General features: G+C 42.0%; 1 protein-coding gene across 1 annotated transcript in view; it reads left to right on the forward strand.

The window, feature by feature from the left end:
• The first annotated feature begins 4,093 nt into the window (after nt 1-4,093).
• Nucleotides 4,094-16,571, forward strand: part of LOC128704070 (uncharacterized) — a 42,771-nt gene continuing 30,293 nt past the window's right edge. The window contains exon 1 of the mRNA XM_053799078.2: nt 4,094-4,302. Within this exon, the coding sequence (XP_053655053.1) occupies nt 4,285-4,302 (18 nt within the window). The 5' untranslated portion in view covers nt 4,094-4,284. The remainder of the gene's footprint in view (nt 4,303-16,571) is intronic.

Genomic DNA, 16,571 nt, shown 5'->3' on the forward strand with positions numbered 1-16,571 from the left:
TGGTCTGAGAGGAATATTGTGTTTATGGGTCTTGGGTAAACCATACATGTGTGCTGGTTTAGGGTTGCTTGGTAACAAGTACAGAAGTTTCTTCCCTTCTCTAGTGCGTTTGAGTATTTGTCTGCTTTTGTATAGAAAGTCTTTGGTGAGCGTCTCCCACTGTTGAGTGCTGATAGGTTCGTATGTAGATTGATCATTCAAAAGGTCCATCATTTTAGTGTTGTAGTCACTGGTGTTGAGTATGACGACTCCACCTCCTTTGTCGGCGGTGGTGACGATAATGTTGGGGTCGTTGGCGAGGTCCTTAAGGGCAGTGATGTATCTTCTAGGAAGATTAGAAGAAGAAGGTTCACATAAAGCTGCAGTGAGAAGGCCCTGTATATAACCCTTCTGGAAGTTGCTGTCACTGTGTCTATGGTTCCTGGTAACAAGATTGAGTTGATAGTTAGGTTTGCGTATGTTGGTGGTAAATTTGAGTCCCAGACTCAGTGCTTGTTTCTCGTAGTCGGTTAAGGTGCGTGACGATAAGTTGTTTATCAGGGATTCGCGTCCCATTTCCTTCCACCTACTGTTAGTGCAGAGGTACTGAAGTTTGCGATTGAGTTTGATCTTCTGTTGGAGGTTAGCTGTGGTGACTGTGCTGAGAATATGCTCAGCAGTGTGTTGGTCAATCTGAAGATTGGCCCTCATATTCCTTGCAGTTTCAAAGGTTTCCTTAGCGATGTTAGAAAGTTCTTCGGCACATTCAGTTAAGTAAGCTTGGGTAGCTGGAGAGAAGGGGTGCTTGGAGTTGGAGAGTTGTGCAGGGGTAGACTTAGGGATCACCTTCTCTGCCAGGCAATCTACATACGAACCTATCAGCACTCAACAGTGGGAGACGCTCACCAAAGACTTTCTATACAAAAGCAGACAAATACTCAAACGCACTAGAGAAGGGAAGAAACTTCTGTACTTGTTACCAAGCAACCCTAAACCAGCACACATGTATGGTTTACCCAAGACCCATAAACACAATATTCCTCTCAGACCAATCACGTCAGGAATAGGCAGTGCTCCACACAAACTAGCCGGAGTTCTTGCCAAACATCTTTCCTGCCTTCTGGGGACCATCAGCCCCGCTCATCTTAAACACTCAGGCGACCTTCTCAACCGCATCCGTAACCTCTCCATCCGTAACAAGAAACTAAGCAGTTTGGATGTGACTTCCCTCTTCACAAAAGTACCTACCAAAAAAGCCATCGAGGTTCTACGACGTAAAGTCAACCAGGACCTTAATCTTCCTTTACCTCCCGGAGATTTTGTTGACTTGATTGAACTCTGTGTTAACTTCAACTGTTTTTCCTTCAATAACAAGCTCTACAAACAAACCTACGGCATGGGAATGGGGTCCCCAATAAGTGCCGTCCTAGCCAACTTATACATGGAACACCTAGAGTCCGAACACTTCGCCAACATCATCCCTTCAAGCGTCACTTGGTTACGTTACGTGGACGATGTCCTCGTAATAACTCCAAAACGTTTTGATGTACGGGATCTTCAGGCAAGGCTCAACGCAGTTGAACCAGCGATTCAGTTTACACTAGAAGAAGAGTCCAATGACAAGCTACCTTTCCTCGACGTCCTCATTCACAAAGTAGACAACAACCTAAGATTTCAAGTTTATCGGAAACCCACCAATAAAAATGATCTCACACACTTCTATTCCAGTCAAGATACCAAGACCAAAAGAGGCATCATCATCGGGTTTTTCCTAAGAGCATACCGAATTTGTAGTCCTGAGTTTCTTGACGAGGAATGTACTTACATTCACCAAACATTCACTGAGTTACAATTTCCTTCTTTTTTCATCAAAGACTGCAAGAAAAGAGCTCTTCAGATCATCAATTCTCCACGCATCAACACCGCTCCCAACAAAGTTATAATTCTTCCCAACAGCCAGGTTGCACTAAACGTCTCAAAAGTACTTTCACAAGCTAACACCAGAGTCGCCATCGCTTCTACCACTTCAATAAAGGATCTAACCAGGACAAAACCCAAGCACCACGAACCAGTCAATGCAGGAGTTTACACTATACCCTGTGGAGGCTGCGACAAGATCTACGTAGGTGAAACAGCAAGAAACCTCGACACCCGCCTCAATGAACACATATACGCATGTAGGAACGACATCTTAAACAACGCCTGTGTACAACACCGAAATTCCACCAATCATCTTATGAAATTCAGAGACGCCCAATTAGTGATAAAAGAAACTAATTTCCGCACACGCAAATGCCTTGAATCAGCACTGATCGCTGTTTCGAATACAATTAAACAAAACAACGGCAGCTTCACCATCTCCGAAGTCTTAGCAAGAATCCTCCTGAAAACAGTAAACCCTGCCATCACATAGTCTCTCCTGTTATACTACACAAAGCACAGAGAGTGAACACTGAAACAACCTGCCTCATTCCTGTTTATATTTGTCCAACCTATTTTTATGTTACCCAAGTAATAGCTTTTATATCCTTTTACTCATGTACGAATTAATTGCTTTTGTCACTACCACAACTACTACTACTACTACCACTAGTGAACATCGGAATGGTACCTCACTAGTATTCACCTCACTCTGAGCCTTTATATACCCTCTGTGTCCATGTATTGTTTGTAATGGCTTGATAAAGCTCCTGGAGAGCGAAACGTTGCCACAATAAATGTCACATTAGTTGCACTTGTGTCCTTTTACTTTACAGTGAGGGATTGTACTTGGTTTAGTGAACCAGTGAGCGGTTGTACAATCTAGTGAATCAATGATTGTACCGAGTCAAGTGAATCAGTGAGTGATTGTGCCGTCAAGTGAATCAGTGATTGTACCGAGTCAAGTGAATCAGTGAGCGATTGTACCGAGTCAAGTGAATCAGTGAGCGATTGTACCGAGTCAAGTGAATCAGTGAGTGATTGTACCGAGTCAAGTGAATCAGTGAGTGGTTGTACCGAGTCAAGTGAATCAGTAAGTGATTATACTGTCGTGAGTTTAGCGGTCCAATGTTATCATTTGTATAAAGTAGACTTTTAGACAAGCACTAAAAAGCCTATAAACTTCCTTGTACGACATTCTAGTCAGTTAAGGGACTGATTTTTAATCAAAATTCGACTGATCAAAGACCCCATTTCTTTGTCCATGTAAAAAGCACCGGATTTTTTAAGCCTATCATTTTGTGATTACAATAAATACAAATAATTTACAGGTAATAATTTTTTTTTTATTTTCCTTCTGTACGACGTCTTTCCATAGCTATCACAGCCTAGTTGATCAGGACCCACCTGCTGCTTCCTGATGAGGATTTCTGCCTTTCAGTTATATTGCTTATGTTGACAATGGTATATTGTTCCAGACAACGTAGCTGAACTCGTCCCCAGGCTGAGGGACTGACCACCTCAAATACTTTTTCTCTAAGGTTGGTGCAGTGATTGTATTTATTTCACTACAACTGGTTCTTCTGTATTTGACTGAAGAAGTCTACTGTGGAGGCGAAACGTTTCAACAATGAAGATACCTAACTGGTGCGCATGCAGCTTAATCATTAACTTATATCGCTTATGCGCACTGGAGTTGATTTTATCATGGTTTAAGAGAGGTCAGTCATGAATGTTGACACACTTCTATAATTGTGTATACAATAATAGTAGTAATGATAATAACAGACGTCTTAAATAGTATTTCATGTTGACTTATTTGCATTTTTTTCTGAATAAGAAGTAGCATTCAGATCATGGTTAATTAGAATTACACAACATATAATATTTTAAGTCGCTGGAAATAGGCTAAACTATTATTGACTAGGAATTCATTCCAAGTCACTTATTTGGATTCGAACACATGGAGCAGATATTTGCGTAACATCGCTGTTGTAGTGCATTACGTAATTTTCACATAACCCATAGTTATTTCAATGTTTCATTGATTCATTTATAATCGTGTAAGTATTTTATGGCATAAACCTTTGGAATAAGTATAAAAAAGTGGATTGTGTGCAGCTCCAATTTTGCGTCCGAAGTCAGCGGCTTTGGCTTCAGGAACGTCATTCACGATGCTGGGGCACAAGCTACAGCCTCACAGGTGGTCAGTGCTGGGCCAGACGTCGTTGTGGGAAGATGCTTCATCTCTTTGAAATCTGAATCATTGTGCTACTAATATTCGTATCAGTTAAATACCTGCTGTTATTTTGAGGGACCAGTTGTGGAAAACATACTATAACTAATAAACGTTCGCTGGTCGTACTGGCCACTAAAACAAGTGCAATGCATACTGACATTCTGGTAAGTGCTATTTTTTTTAATATTGCCTAACTAATTGTGGCTTAAATATATAACAGTCCAGAAATAAATTCAGCAATAGTAAATGACTGCTTAGTGTTTCTTGCCATTTGCACAAAAAATAGTCTACTAATGGCCAAGTTATTAATGCAAATTAATGTAATCAATGGCCGAAATGACCAGGATTCGTATGTTTTTAATATTTCGTTAGTATCTCATAAATAAAAATTCTCACAAGAAATACCTATTCCGTGTTGTACTCTATATAGGTGTAGAGTTTTGCGCAGAGCAATCGGTAACTATGGCCCTCGGATCAAACTTGTCACCCATTCTCCAGGCGCTGTAGGGTTTAGCGCTTAGTTTTTATTATAATAATCCATACTATGACCCCTACGGATTTAGCGCTTCTCTGTTAATGTACTAGTTTAGTTAAACTAAATTTGGCATTGCTTTAGTCTGTCTGTCTGTCTTAAATAGCTACTAAGCTAACTTGACCAAAACTAATAGTTTAAAATAATTTTGAGAAGTTATAAGTGAATTCAGACGTAACTTTGGAGTTGACCTGGAATGGTAACTGAGGAGTTCATCTGTAGACCTCGGTAAAACCAAAAATTAAAAGATGCTGTATCTCCCAGGACTGAATCTAATTCCATAACTTAAATGGGTGGACGGGTCAGCTTCGGCCAGATGACCAAAAGCTCCAGCTGTAGGTTGTCATATGAATAAGATTCGCGTCAGGAAGCACTTGCTCAGTTTCCTGACAAACCTTACCTCGCTGGATATGTACACTAAGTGATGTTTCTCTAGGCATATATATGAGAATAATTTAATCCCTATTCTACGGGCTAAGTATTCTTGTCTGGTGGAGAAAATTTTACGTACGTCCTAGATGACCCAAGTGTACTAACCTGTTTTGTGGTTACAGGGGTCAATTCACAGTTTCTGGACCCTGGTCGATAGGCTTTGAACCCCAGTAACCATTTGGTAAACGAGGCCCTCAACCATGAATTGGACCGCAGTTCGAGGCGATAATATACGATCCCCTCTTGATCTGATGAATATGAGCTCCCCTCTCCTCAGATCAAACCTGATTTCCTTCAGTCCCCCAGGTGCTATATGACATCCCCACGGGTGTAGCGCTTCCCCATGAATATAATATTTATCTCAAAGTTGGTGTCTCAGTTTGCACTAGCCATTGTTCATTACACAACCAGCATTGCATTGACCTATGTAAGTGTGATCAGTTGACCTACATAACTTATATATAACTGAATTGTATTACATTTTTAAACTCTAAAAAAAAAAACTCGCTCTCTGGGTGTGGGTGGGTGTACTCGCTTATTTGTAATTGCAGGGGTCGATTCACAGCTCCTGGCCCCGCCTCCTCGCTGGTCGCTTCTATGTCCACACACTCCCTGTACCATGAGCTTTAGCTTTATCGTATCTTTTTAAAGCTATGTATGGATCCTGACTCCACTACATCACTCTCCAGATTGTACCATTCTCTGACAATTCTGTGACTGAAGAAATACTTCTAACATCCCTGTAACCCAGACGAGTCTTCAACTTGAAGTTGTGACCCTTGTTGCTGTGTCCCTCCTCTTGAAACATTCTGACCCTATCCACCTGTCAATTCCTCTCAGTATTGTGTGTAGGCATAATTAAAAGCTGCAAAAATTATGAACTTTTCATCAGGAGAGGACCCTTGATGCTGGTCAGGGGCATTTTGTCCAAGAAATTTGACCCACCCTTTCCATTCCAGGATCGAACCTGAATGACTATAGTCCTCTTGAGTTTAGCGCTTTCCCCTGATTAAAATAAAAATTAAAAGTGTGAAGATACGGGACTGCATATTTTATTTTTATTTTGTATTTATGTATGATATTTGCGCGTGCAGCCAGCAGCAACAGCCTGGTTGATCAGGCGCTGATCCACCAGGAGGCCTGGTCACAGACCGGGCCGCGGGGGCGTTGACCCCCGAAACTCTCTCCAGGTAAACTCCAGGTAGTTACTATAGATTTTTCCAAGTCATCTAAACTGGAAGTTTCTATCAGTCTTCAATCATTATCAGGCGAGAGCTGAATCTAAGTCATACAGCGATTTGGCAAAGGGATTGTAACCAGGTTCGATCAAAGGAAGGAGTATAGTTCCAGTTCCTTTGATCAAATAAAAGTTCCGGTATCAAGGCACTCGCCATGAAGGAAATAACGAGGTGAAAGTCAGAAAATAAGATGAAGACAGTAAGAAACGGGACATAAAGGTTAGTCTCCATTTTTTTTTACACATTTGAATTTGTGTAAATATAAAATTATCGACAGTGTTCAGTGAAGAGAGACCCATCCGGGTTTAGCGGCTGTTTTTATAATGGGACTCAAGGACAGTGTCTCAGTCTCTTGTATTTTGTTACCTAACACATTACAGTTTTCTTTATTTTTCATTACAATCATTTGACAGCGTAGTGGAGAGGCGAGTATCTATGAAACTAAGAAGCGACTGAGATAAATGTGTATAAAGCGTGAGCAAGACAGCGTTTATCAATGGTTTCTTGAGAGAATTTTAGAAAACGATCTAATTATCTTCTGTATAGGCCAAGGTGATAATAAAGAGCTCTTGATTTGAGAAACTGGAACTGATTTAATTTCACCTTTTCCTGGCATCAACCCTAAATACCGAAATATGTTACCGCATTGTGTTGGCTTTTGTAATTTTATTTGGGGTTTGACTTTCATCGAATTAAGGATATAATTCGTAGAATACAGCTAATTGGTAATGTCAGGAGCATAATGATAATGTCAGCAACTTTTTATATATAAAGTGCTGAGTAACCAGTTTGTTCTAGTTATTATTAATAATAAGACTCGAATCAAACACTAACCATGCCTCCCCACTTCCAACTTTGATCTTGTCAAACGCTTCTGCGTTATTTCTCTCCTCTTCGTAAAACTCAACTCGGGTGTTCTTCACGCCAGTATTTCCTTAGATACCAGCTCTCTTTTCATCCTTGTTTCTCTTCTCTTTTTCTTCCGTGCTTCTTGCCTCCTACCTTACCGAATATTTTCTTCCTTGGCTCCTATTTTTTTTTTCCTGTAGTACATTTTCGTCGTTCAGGACATTAAACAAGTATGGCCACATCCCACGTATAAGATACAATTTTGATAGTTTCTATACAACTTTTCTCAGAAATTACCAATGAATGCTTTGTATTCCTTCTAATGTTTACCTGGAGTTTACCTGGAGAGAGTTTCGGGGGTCAACGCCCCCGCGGCCCGGTCTGTGACGAGGCCTCCTGGTGGATCAGCGCCTGATCAACCAGGCTGTTGCTGCTGGCTGCACGCAAACCAACGTACGAGCCACAGCCCGGCTGATCAGGAACTGACTTTAGGTGCTTGTCCAGTGCCAGCTTGAAGACTGCCAGGGGTCTGTTGGTAATCCCCCTTATGTGTGCTGGGAGGCAGTTGAACAGTCTCGGGCCCCTGACACTTATTGTATGGTCTCTTAACGTGCTAGTGACACCCCTGCTTTTCATTGGGGGGATGGTGCATCGTCTGCCAAGTCTTTTGCTTTCGTAGTGAGTGATTTTCGTGTGCAAGTTCGGTACTAGTCCCTCTAGGATTTTCCAGGTGTATATAATCATGTATCTCTCCCTCCTGCGTTCCAGGGAATACAGGTTTAGAAACCTCAAGCGCTCCCAGTAATTGAGGTGTTTTATCTCCGTTATGCGCGCCGTGAAAGTTCTCTGTACATTTTCTAGGTCGTCAATTTCACCTGCCTTGAAAGGTGCTGTTAGAGTGCAGCAATATTCCAGCCTGGATAGAACAAGTGACCTGAAGAGTGTCATCATGGGCTTGGCCTCCCTAGTTTTGAAGGTTCTCATTATCCATCCTGTCATTTTTCTAGCAGATGCAATTGATACAATGTTATGGTCCTTGAAGGTGAGATCCTCCGACATAATCACTCCCAGGTCTTTGACGTTGGTGTTTCGCTCTATTTCGTGGCCAGAATTTGTTTTGTACTCTGATGAAGATTTAATTTCCTCATGTTTACCATATCTGAGTAATTGAAATTTCTCATCGTTGAACTTCATATTGTTTTCTGCAGCCCACTGAAAGATTTGGTTGATGTCCGCCTGGAGCCTTGCAGTGTCTGCAATGGAAGACACTGTCATGCAGATTCGGGTGTCATCTGCAAAGGAAGACACGGTGCTGTGGCTGACATCCTTGTCTATGTCGGATATGAGGATGAGGAACAAGATGGGAGCTAGTACTGTGCCTTGTGGAACAGAGCTTTTCACCGTAGCTGCCTCGGACTTTACTCTGTTGACGACTACTCTCTGTGTTCTGTTAGTGAGGAAATTATAGATCCATCGACCGACTTTTCCTGCTATTCCTTTAGCGCGCATTTTGTGCGCTATTACGCCATGGTCACACTTGTCGAAGGCTTTTGCAAAGTCTGTATATATTACATCTGCATTCTTTTTGTCTTCTAGTGCATTTAGGACCTTGTCGTAGTGATCCAGTAGCTGAGACAGACAGGAGCGACCTGTTCTAAACCCATGTTGCCCTGGGTTGTGTAACTGATGGGTTTCTAGATGGGTGGTGATCTTGCTTCTTAGGACCCTTTCAAAGATTTTTATGATATGGGATGTTAGTGCTATTGGTCTGTAGTTCTTTGCTGTTGCTTTACTGCCCCCTTTGTGGAGTGGGGCTATGTCTGTTGTTTTTAGTAACTGAGGGACGACCCCCGTGTGTGTATTTTTTTTATCTTATTTCCATTAGTGTGTGTGTACATCCTATTCGTCTTTATGTAGATTCTAACTCTTCTTTCCTTGATAACTTCTAATCTCAAACTTTGTGTTACCATAGGCTCTTCTGTTCCCTGCACTTACTAAACATTTTTATCGAATAATGTAAAATTGTTACACTTGTTATAGATGTGTATCCCGTCTCTGGCTTCTCTATTAGATATTCTCACTTTGACATATTGACTATTATTTTCAACATCCCCCCTCTGTAAATACAAAGAAATTTTATTTAATATATATAAAGTGGTGATGTACAGGTGAAGTTTAATGACCCATGGTGTAATCGATAAGTTTTAAAACTAGTAAACCAACCAATAGTGTGCATTTTATTTTTTAACCACGTCGGCTGTCTCTCGCCAAGGTACGGTAATCCGAAACTGGTAAACACTTTGTCATTTAGTCAGTTTTACCATAAGCGTGTTGACAGTTTAGATGTCTCTCTCAACTGCAACATCTATACCCGTCCTTCAGGGTGCAGGGAATGCACTTCTCGCCTCCAGAACTCGTAATGTTACCGTGCTCACACTCCAATAGCACTTCAAATAAAAAACCTAACATGCGCGCACAAGCTTGTTGGATGTCCAAGCTCTTAGCACTCGCAACATATTTACTCTCCGCCCTCCGAACATTTCCAGGGACGAACTCCCCCCCCCCCCCCCCCTCCCCTCCACCCCTCAAATAGTTCATGTACAGTATGTTGATGAAGTAACCTAAATTTTTCACATTAATGACTATTCTAGTTCCTCATTTTCTATTTCTGATATAATTCGTACAACATGAATCGTGCCCATTTCTCATTAATACGAAAATCTAGCCAGAATACAAATTAAATCAGCACTGTTCCCGATTTTTTTTTTTACTTGCCCGCACTCATTTATTGTTTGCCCTCTAACCAATGTTTGGTAAATCTTACCTCTCATGCTTGAGTTGTACTCAAATCTGTTCTTGGATTTTATAGTCAACCTTGCTCTCTTCAAGTAGGGAAGGTTGCCGTCATGAAAAGGGTTCTTGATTCAAGGACCTGGATCTGCCTTCCCCTTCCTTTGATTGAACCTGAATGCCTTACGGGTTTAGCGCTGCCCCGTGAATATAATTCGATTCTATTCGATTCTTATGACCAGAGTCTTTGGTAAGATGGGTAAGGAAGAAGGATGGGTAAGGATAAAAATATTGGAAAAGGGTGGGAGGGGATAGTGAGGTAAAATATAAAAGGTAAGTGGCCCAACCACTTTGGTGCAATTTAAAGTGTATGTGAAATAATAGAATATTCTTGAAGGGATATAATGTTTGCGGTTGTTGACCCTTTTATATACGCCGTGTGATAACGTACTGATTCGTCAATGATAATGTGTGAGGGTTGGCAGTGTTACGACCTGAACACTTAAAAATGGCCTGCAGATAGGATCGAATACTAATAACAAAAGCATGTCTTGATTCCACGTATTCCTAATATAGCTACTATGAAGATGTTTGTAATTTTTGATAGTTTAATTATTCACCCCAGAGACAAAAATGGGTAATTTTTTTTTTTTTTTAACAAATAGCATTGCACTTACACCTTTTAACTAACACCTGAATATTTCCGGCAGGTCTTTAGGCTTCTTACATGTTGGCATTTTGCCGAATGTATAACTTCAGCTGGACTGGCGTTTTCTGAAGTAGGTCTGCAATGCATTACACATGGGCAATGCCAGTTTTCCCCAAGAATGTGACCCACAGGAGTCTACCGATACGGACACTTATTGTTACTGTTAAGAAGGGGCGGTAGGTCTAACTTTGCCTGGAAGATCAAACCCAGAACCCTTCAGCTGTACAGAACACTGATCACCGCGTCCCTGTTAACTAAGCAAGTTACAATAGTAATGAAGTAAAGGATTAAGTGGTTTCAGCAACACGTTTGCAAGATAGAGAATACAACAAAGTTAGTGGTAATTTCATAAAAGTTTGATCCGGTACATCATTATTTAATTCATTGAGAAGTATTAAACCTGTTGGGGTCGTGCAATGCTTGGGGAATGTGGTATGATTAGGTTGATACAACGGGAGAGTACCGCCCGTTAGATTAATCTCCCCTTTGAAGGGAAGATTGATCATGTACAATGCAGATACATATAAATGCGGACCTCCCCATGCTGTGGGAAGCCGTCAAAGGAATACAAAGACGAGTCAGAATTTAACAGTGATCATGGTAGAACTTTATTAGATTTAAGAGCATAAACTCGTCATGTTTATAATCCGTTGAACAAAAATTAATCGGATAATAATTCAGATTGTAATTTGTCAGTACCCAGTAAGCAAAAATGTACTCTGTGCTCCTTAGTCTTGCGGGCTCAACGAGCCAGAACTAAATGAATACTCGTTCAGGCTTGCCTTTCTACCTAGTTTTATAGTAAGATGAGGCTTTCTCCCTGATCATAAGGGCATTAAGAACATCTTTCTTGGTTTCTTACTACTCCCGTACATTCCTTAGCTAACTTTTGTCTTGTCTAGTTGTGTTGACCTATTTGACATTTTTTTGGTCAGTCACAATCTGGATTACTCAATGCACAAGCCTTTATTCAGTTCAGCCATTTTAATCAGAGAGTTGTTGCTTCATGGAGGCCAAAGACCCTCGCGTCTCCATACATGCCCCAACTTTAAAGCAAATCTGATATATTTCAGTTTTCAGAACTCCTAACCTTTCTTGTTTATTTTTCTTGGCACTTGGAGCGCCTACGTAATTAAAATTATCACACACAGTAATATATACACATTATCTCGGAAAGTCAACAGCAGGATTCGAGCGTAGCCTGAGATAATGTTTGTAAATAATTTCGCCTGTTTGCGAATTGTTAAGCACATAGTAACGTGTGTAAATTACCTGGGGTAACCCAAAAATTCAAACAAAACAGCTTATTTCCATTGGGGTCGTCTTGGGTGCTATGATTAATATCCAAAGATGAGATGGATTGATAAAAAGATCGCAAGTCGCAGACTGCTCGGTAAGGTATAATAGGTGCGTATGCAATTAAGTGGCAGAGCGGGATGGTTGCATAGTGAGTAGGCTTCCATAAAAACAATGGCCTTTCCCGTAGGCAAACTGCCAAGCTGAGGGAGGGGGGGGGGAAATCCCACAACTTTGGATTTTTTTTTTTCATAAATTTATGACGTGCTCAAAATTTCACATTTTGCCGTAAAGTATATAGGAAACTTGTTGCTCAGACGTGTTTTTCGGGATTCTAGTGTTTAAATTTGCCCTCAGAATCTTGTTAATATCTAAATCTCTTAATGTTAAAAGCTATATCAAAAGCATACAGAATTATAAAAAAATCATTAAAAAAATATATACAAAAAAATATAAAATAGAAAGAGACAGGCGCTCCCTTTACAGGCGACGGAAAAGAATAACAGAGCGGCTAAAAGAGGTCAATATATCTGAAATGCGCAGGGAGACACTGGTCAGAGAAATAGCAAGCATCGAACTTAAGCTAAAAGAATCCTTTAGGAGTCAGGAATCGCGGGAAGAACTAAAAGCCATAAATGAAATCGAAAGAAACCCAAAGTATTTCTTCTCCTATGCCAAATCAAAATCGAGAACAACGTCCAGTATTGGGCCCCTACTTAAACAAGATGGGTCCTACACAGATGACAACAAGGAAATGAGTGAGCTACTCAAGTCCCAATATGACTCAGTTTTTAGCAAGCCGCTAACCAGACTGAGAGTCGAAGATCAAAATGAATTTTTTATGAGAGCCACAAAATTTGATTAACACAAGCCTATCCGATGTTATCCTGACGCCAAATGACTTCGAACAGGCGATAAATGACATGCCCATGCACTCTGCCCCAGGGCCAGACTCATGGAACTCTGTGTTCATCAAGAACTGCAAGAAGCCCCTATCACGAGCCTTTTCCATCCTATGGAGAGGGAGCATGGACACGGGGGTCGTCCCTCAGTTACTAAAAACAACAGACATAGCCCCACTCCACAAAGGGGGCAGTAAAGCAACAGCAAAGAACTACAGACCAATAGCACTAACATCCCATATCATAAAAATCTTTGAAAGGGTCCTAAGAAGCAAGATCACCACCCATCTAGAAACCCATCAGTTACACAACCCAGGGCAACATGGGTTTAGAACAGGTCGCTCCTGTCTGTCTCAACTACTGGATCACTACGACAAGGTCCTAAATGCACTAGAAGACAAAAAGAATGCAGATGTAATATATACAGACTTTGCAAAAGCCTTCGACAAGTGTGACCATGGCGTAATAGCGCACAAAATGCGCGCTAAAGGAATAACAGGAAAAGTCGGTCGATGGATCTATAATTTCCTCACTAACAGAACACAGAGAGTAGTCGTCAACAGAGTAAAGTCCGAGGCAGCTACGGTGAAAAGCTCTGTTCCACAAGGCACAGTACTAGCTCCCATCTTGTTCCTCATCCTCATATCCGACATAGACAAGGATGTCAGCCACAGCACCGTGTCTTCCTTTGCAGATGACACCCGAATCTGCATGACAGTGTCTTCCATTGCAGACACTGCAAGGCTCCAGGCGGACATCAACCAAATCTTTCAGTGGGCTGCAGAAAACAATATGAAGTTCAACGATGAGAAATTTCAATTACTCAGATATGGTAAACATGAGGAAATTAAATCTTCATCAGAGTACAAAACAAATTCTGGCCACAAAATAGAGCGAAACACCAACGTCAAAGACCTGGGAGTGATTATGTCGGAGGATCTCACCTTCAAGGACCATAACATTGTATCAATCGCATCTGCTAGAAAAATGACAGGATGGATAATGAGAACCTTCAAAACTAGGGAGGCCAAGCCCATGATGACACTCTTCAGGTCACTTGTTCTATCTAGGCTGGAATATTGCTGCACTCTAACAGCACCTTTCAAGGCAGGTGAAATTGCCGACCTAGAAAATGTACAGAGAACTTTCACGGCGCGCATAACGGAGATAAAACACCTCAATTACTGGGAGCGCTTGAGGTTTCTAAACCTGTATTCCCTGGAACGCAGGAGGGAGAGATACATGATTATATACACCTGGAAAATCCTAGAGGGACTAGTACCGAACTTGCACACGAAAATCACTCACTACGAAAGCAAAAGACTTGGCAGACGATGCACCATCCCCCCAATGAAAAGCAGGGGTGTCACTAGCACGTTAAGAGACCATACAATAAGTGTCAGGGGCCCGAGACTGTTCAACTGCCTCCCAGCACACATAAGGGGGATTACCAACAGACCCCTGGCAGTCTTCAAGCTGGCACTGGACAAGCACCTAAAGTCAGTTCCTGATCAGCCGGGCTGTGGCTCGTACGTTGGTTTGCGTGCAGCCAGCAGCAACAGCCTGGTTGATCAGGCGCTGATCCACCAGGAGGCCTGGTCACAGACCGGGCCGCGGGGGCGTTGACCCCCGAAACTCTCTCCAGGTAAACTCCAGTAACGTATTTCAAATTTAGCAAAAAAATACGGTACAATTGTCTTCATTTTTTTTTTAAATGTTAGTTTCTCGGAAAAAAAAAAAGTTTCTGTAACTTAGTGTATATTTTTTATGTAAAAGCATGCGAGTATGAAATAATAGGCCTCATTCTCAATGAGATGATTACATGAAGCCTCTACTGCGCCCGTGTCATCCGTGAAGCTAAACGCACTTGTTGGCGAGACTATGTTTCCACCATCACCTCTGCTTCTTCTATGAGTGCAGTCTGGAAAAAAGTGAGGAAATTGAGTGGTAAATACTCTCCTGACCCGGCTCCTGTTCTACGGGTCGCTGGTGTTGATGTAGCAAACCCTCTTGACGTTGCCATTGAACTTGGCACACATCTGGTCCGTATTTCCCGAGGGCTCCATCTATGCCCCTCGTTTCTTTCCTCAAAGTCTCCCAGTGAGTTAGTACCCTTGGACTTTTCTTCTCTCAGAGAAGAACAGTATAATGTGCCTTTTACACTTCAAGAACTAGAGGCAACGCTCTCAGCTTGCCGATCATCGGCAGCTGGGCCTGATGACATTCATATTCGTATGTTACAACATTTACATCGGTCAGCCCTTGTAGTCCTCTTACACCTCTTCAATCTTATTTGGGCACAAGGAGTTCTTCCCCAGCTGTGGAAATCTGCCATTGTTCTCCCTTTCTGCAAACCGGGTACTACAGGACATGATGCCTCCCACTATCGTCCCATCGCTCTTACTAGTGCAGTTTGCAAAGTGATGGAACGTCTCGTAAATCGACGTTTAATGTGGTATTTAGAGACACACAACAGTCTCTCCGCTAGTCAATATGGCTTTCGTAAGGGTCGTTCTACCATAGACCCCTTACTACGCTTGGATACGTATGTTCGTAATGCCTTTGGGAATAATCACTCAGTTATTGCCATATTTTTTGACCTTGAGAAAGCATATGACACAACTTGGAGGTATAATATTTTGGCCCAGGCCCATTCCTTAGGCCTCCGAGGCAATCTGCCATCCTTCCTTAAGAACTTTTTAACTGACAGACATTTCCGTGTTCGAGTCAATAATGTTCTTTCCCCGGACTTCGTCCAAGCTGAAGGTGTCCCTCAGGGATGTGTTCTAAGCACAACACTTTTTCTCTTTGCTATAAATGATTTGGCCTCTGTTCTTTCACCTAATATTTGGTCATCACTCTATGTTGATGACTTCGCTATTGCTTGTGCAGGCGCTGACTGTCATCTTATTGCAGTTTCTCTCCAGCATGCGGTCGACCGTATTTCCACTTGGGCCACCACGCATGGGTTTAAATTTTCAAGTACCAAAACTCACAAAATTACTTTCACTAGACGCTCTGTTATCTCCGATCATCCTTTGTATCTCTATGGCTCCCGTATCCCCGAACGTGATACAGTCAGGTTTCTAGGCCTTCTCTTTGACCGTAGGTTATCCTGGAAACTTCACATTACCTCTCTGAAGGCAACTTCTCACAGCCGGCTAAACCTTCTTAAAACCCTTGCTCATCTTTCCTGGGGAGCTGATCATCGAACTCTGCTTCGCCTACATTCAGCCCTCGTTTTATCGAAACTCGATTATGGTGACCAGATTTATTCCGCGGCCTCTCCTGCTACTCTCTCTAGCCTTAACTCTATCCATCACCAAGGATTACATTTGTGCCTTGGTGCTTTTCGCTCTTCCCCTGTTGAGAGCCTCTATGCAGAAGCTAATGTTCCATCCTTGTCTGATCACCGTGATGCCCATTGCCTTCGCTACTGTGTACGCTCTCACGATCTCCACAATCCTTCCATTTATAGAATGGTCACCGATATTAGTAGACATTCTTTATTCGTTCGCCGCCCCTGTTTGCTCCGTCCCTTTTCTCTTCGCCTACATTCACTCGTCTTCCCTTCAGTTACCACCTTTATATGTTCATGTAGCATCTCACTTTTCCCTACCCCCCTGGGAAGTTCCAGCTGTTCGGGTCTGTTCTTTCTCACTCCCTTGCTCGAAAGCTCAACTGC

This window comes from Cherax quadricarinatus, chromosome 66, assembly GCF_038502225.1.
Source record: "Cherax quadricarinatus isolate ZL_2023a chromosome 66, ASM3850222v1, whole genome shotgun sequence".
Classification (NCBI taxonomy): Eukaryota; Metazoa; Arthropoda; class Malacostraca; order Decapoda; family Parastacidae; genus Cherax; species Cherax quadricarinatus.